Source organism: Aquila chrysaetos, chromosome 13 (genome assembly GCF_900496995.4).
Source record: "Aquila chrysaetos chrysaetos chromosome 13, bAquChr1.4, whole genome shotgun sequence".
NCBI lineage: Eukaryota > Metazoa > Chordata > Aves > Accipitriformes > Accipitridae > Aquila > Aquila chrysaetos.
The window spans coordinates 12,189,736-12,193,497 of NC_044016.1; the positions used below are offsets into that span (position 1 = coordinate 12,189,736).

Consider the following 3,762-nt stretch of genomic DNA (forward strand, 5'->3'; position numbering starts at 1 on the left):
GGCACCTCCTCCCCCCTCACACCGCCCCCCTCCTGCCCGCCGCTCCCCCTCCCCCGGCGCCGCGCAGCCCCCGGGAATCCCTCCGCGCCGGCCCGGCCGGATCTAGCCGAGGGGGCGGGGATGCCGGCAGAGCCCCGGCGGCGCGGCGGAGGGATTCCGTCCGCGCCGATAAGGGGGTCTCGCCGCGGGGCTCCTCCGTCGGGCGGGGGAGGAGGGGAGAGGGGACTATTTCCCCCGGAGGCGCAGGGATCTCGGCGGGGAGGGGTTCTGCGGCCGTTGGTGGCGCTACGGCCAGCGGTGAGGCGCGGGAGAGGTGCCGGGCCGCCACGGCCGCAGCCAAGGGACCGTGTGGGCGAGACGGGGGTGTGGGGGAGGTCAGGTCCCGGCTGTGGGGCAGCGTCCGGGTGAGGCTGGGGCCGCGGCGCAGGGCCTGAGGGGAGCGGTCTCCAGTGGGGCCGGAGGGCGGTCACCCTGGGGAGCGGGGCGGGGCCCCGGCTGCGAAAGCCGGTGCCGGCTGGAGCCTGGGGCCGGCGCGGTGAGCAGCCTCGGCGGGCGGGCGGGCGAGCGAGCGAGCGGGCGGCGGGGCAGCGCTGCCTTCCTAGCCCACGGCTTTTGGGAACGTTTCAAACCAGGGTCAAGTCAGGTTGAGGGGATTGTAAGAGCACAGGAAAGCCGGCACCAGAAAGGGGCAGCACTGCAGGTAGTTCCAGGTGCTGTGAGGCGTGTGTGAAATCGTGCTGATTTTTCTTGCTAAATGCACACATTGATTTATTTATTTATCTAACGTAATTCCAGTGTGTTACCAAGTGCTCAGGTGTCACCGTGCAGTTCATATCAAAATACCCAGGTTTTAAGGGGGGGGGGGGGGGGGAAAGAAGCTGAGACTGGCTCCAGATAGAGGCTGAGTTACAGTATGGTAACAGTCTTGTTACTTAATCTGGAGATGCCTTAGCCTGGTTTGTTTCTATGCAAATACATTTAATGTTATTGTGGCTATGCTTTAAATATGCTTTAATGGTATTTTTAATGATGCGGTGATAACTTGGCAGTCTGATTTCCTGATGCAGGAAAAAAGTATAAACTTAACTGTTAAAGCTACCATTGCTATATATTGTAGTCAAGTCTTACGTTCCAACTAAGACTATCTGACAGAATTTGTTATATTTTGTGACATCTCAGCCATTCTTTCCAAACTTTGCCCTGGCAGCTGTCTGTCCCAAGTTGGTTGGTTGATTGATTGATTTAAAAGTGCTAGCTGGAATGGTACAGCTGCTTTCTTACAGTGAGATTAAGGGAAGATGACTACTTGTGTCCCTGCTTGTGACTCCTAAGTGTCTGTAGTGCTTTACAGTAGGATTGTAACATGATGTAGTTTGCCATGTTTGCAAGGCGCTGTTGTTTGATACTTGTCTTGAAATCAGCCCAATATGGTCAAATTCTCTACTTTTGGAAAACCTTTGATTTATGTGTGCTTCCTAGAATATGGTGGGAAAATATCGTCAAGATTCTTCCTGCCCTGGGAATATTACGGTCTTTGAAGAACTGTTTTTGTGACAGCTTTTGGCAGCTGACCATCAAAAAATGTGAGAAAACAAGCTCTGACTCCTGTATGCTTGCTGTTCTTTCTCTCCAAAAGTTGGAAAGAAGGACTAGTAAGGAGAAGGTAGAAGCAAAAGTGGTTGACTACCTGCAAGTGCCTCAACAATTGAGGAAAAAAAGCTGTAATGCGATCTCATGTTTTAATGAACACAAAAGAATTCACATAAGAGAAAGCACTCACAAATACCAGAACCATGGGAAAATCTTCAACTGATGTTTGCACTTTTAAAATGCAAAATCAATATGAAAACTTGCAGAAAATTGGGCTTTGTTATTTTAGTTCTAAAACTGAGTATTTGAGGCTTTTTACCTTTATTTTCTAAGGCTGTGAGGTTTGGGCACATGTACAGCATTATGACTGCATATGTCTGTCAGTTCTTAACTGATAAACCCGCTGAAAATTTTAATAAGCTATTACAGCTTTCAGGAATGCTGAGTGTTGTGAAGGTAGTCACCTGAAAGGAAGAAAGATACCTTGTCAGTATGGTTGGGAGGAGAATTGTCTTAAGAGCTTGCCCCTTTTTGTTTCTGTTATTTGCATGGCTACTGTTAAAACTGTACTTCAGAGGTTACATTAGAAGAGCGTAGGTTCACTAAGTCAAGCACTTAAGTATTAGCAAATGCATGTAGTGAGTTTTTTCCCCATGCAATCTTAAAGTTGTCTTGCCTTGGAATATGCCTTCTCTTGTACAGAAGTCTTCCTTTTTAATTTTTTTTTATTCTTTTTTTTTTTTTTTTTCCCCCCTCCCTCTCCATAGTTCCTCTGTCACATTTGGTATCTGGGTGCTCCTGGATTAGATGTGGTATGCTAAAACAGACTGTTGTTTGCAAGATTCGTCCTGCATTTATTGTGGAAACTACATATAAGGAATTAGCTTAGACTAATATTACCATGTTCTTAATTTTTCTTTCTAAACACAAGCCACAGAGGACAGCAATGTAACCAACGCATTCAGAAGGTATGACTCGGGCCAGTCTAAAGATTCTTTTCATGGTTCTGCCAGTTTTTCATTCTTGGAGCTTATGCATTTGTTCTTAAAACTTAATTCCCAAAGTCATAGTTTCAGGGGGAAAGGTTGTGTTTTGGCAGGAGGGGAGGGATTGCTGGAGTTCAAAGTGGATTGCAACAGAGAGAAAAGGAATTGAGGAATGGAGAGGTTGCAAACAAGGAAGGTGAAGCAGTTGCTTCTTTTTAACAGAGTTACTAAAAGGCTTTAGTAGAAATAGAAGCTCAAAGGGAAACAGCTTTCGCTATCCATGAATTAACTGACCTTCAAACCCATGTGGCTTCAGAGGTTGCTCCATGCAGGTTTGGGGCCTCTTGCAATCATCTTTGTTAGAACAGGTTCTTGGAATTCATTGCTTAAAATCAGGCTCTTAGACTGTGGACTCCTGCAATTCATTATGATTACCTTGTAGTGAGGGATAATGATAGTATTGACCGTTGAGTGGTGAACTATGGGAAAGCAAAGACTGTTCAGAACAGAATAATTTCCTATAGCACTAGATGGTTTCATATGCCTATATTACTGTAGAATCATTTAGATTGGTGAATACTCTTAAGATCATCAAGTCTAACTGTTAACGTGACACTTACCAAGTCCACCACTAAACCATGTCCCTAAGTGCCACATCTACACATCTTTTAAATACCTCCAGGGATGATGACTGAACCAGTTCCCTGAGCAGCCTGTTCCAATGCTTGACAACCCTTTTGGTGAAGAAATTTTTCCTAATATCCAATCTAAACCTGGTGCAACTTGAGGCTGTTTCCTCTCATCCTATGGCTTGTTACTTGGGAGAAGAGACTGACACCCACCTTGCTACAACCTCCTTTCAGGTAGTTGTAGGGAGCGATAAGGTCTCCCCTCAGCCTCCTTTTTTCCAGGCTAAACAGCCCCAGTTCCCTCAGCCACTCCTCATAGGACTTCACAAGCTTCATTGCTCTTCTTTGAATGTGCTGCAGCACCTCAATGTCTTTCTTGTGCGTTATGTCCATCTCACCTGTGAAATTTCAAATGGCTCATGAAAAGTAGATGCCATGCTTGGCCTTTTTATCTTATGGTGAAAGTTTTACAATTTTGGTTTTTTTTTTGGAAAGACCGTTTTGACAGTTCCCTGGCTTGGGAATGTCACTTTCTACCATTTAAAATCTCTGTCTTT

The 3,762-nt window shown here is 46.4% G+C and overlaps 1 protein-coding gene across 3 annotated transcripts; it reads left to right on the forward strand.

Moving 5' to 3' along the window:
- The first annotated feature begins 78 nt into the window (after nucleotides 1-78).
- Nucleotides 79-3,304, forward strand: LOC121233749 (protein sidekick-1-like). 3 transcript variants are annotated; one of them, XM_041128415.1, is made up of 5 exons: nucleotides 79-404; nucleotides 1,480-1,583; nucleotides 2,358-2,402; nucleotides 2,522-2,558; nucleotides 3,259-3,280. In XM_041128415.1, exons 1-5 carry the CDS (start codon nucleotides 121-123, stop codon nucleotides 3,269-3,271), a joined length of 483 nt encoding a protein of 160 aa, XP_040984349.1. In that variant the 5' UTR covers nucleotides 79-120; the 3' UTR covers nucleotides 3,272-3,280. The 3 variants fall into 3 exon arrangements, with proteins under 3 accessions (XP_040984349.1, XP_040984350.1, XP_040984348.1); XM_041128416.1 differs by lacking the exon at nucleotides 2,358-2,402 and having other exon boundaries at nucleotides 3,259-3,304; XM_041128414.1 differs by lacking the exons at nucleotides 2,358-2,402; nucleotides 3,259-3,280 and having other exon boundaries at nucleotides 2,522-3,232.
- The last annotated feature ends 458 nt before the right edge of the window (nucleotides 3,305-3,762 follow it).

What these genes read in the sequence shown, in the direction of transcription:
- LOC121233749 (XM_041128414.1), top strand. Translation starts at nt 121, where the DNA reads ATGCCGGCAGAGCCCCGGCGGCGCGGCGGAGGGATTCCGTCCGCGCCG. An exon ending in GGCTGTGGGGCAGCGTCCGG is followed by an intron (nt 405 to 1,479) that starts GTGAGGCTGGGG and finishes TGTGCTTCCTAG; the next exon opens with AATATGGTGGGAAAATATCG. An exon ending in GCAGCTGACCATCAAAAAAT is followed by an intron (nt 1,584 to 2,521) that starts GTGAGAAAACAA and finishes TCTAAACACAAG; the next exon opens with CCACAGAGGACAGCAATGTA.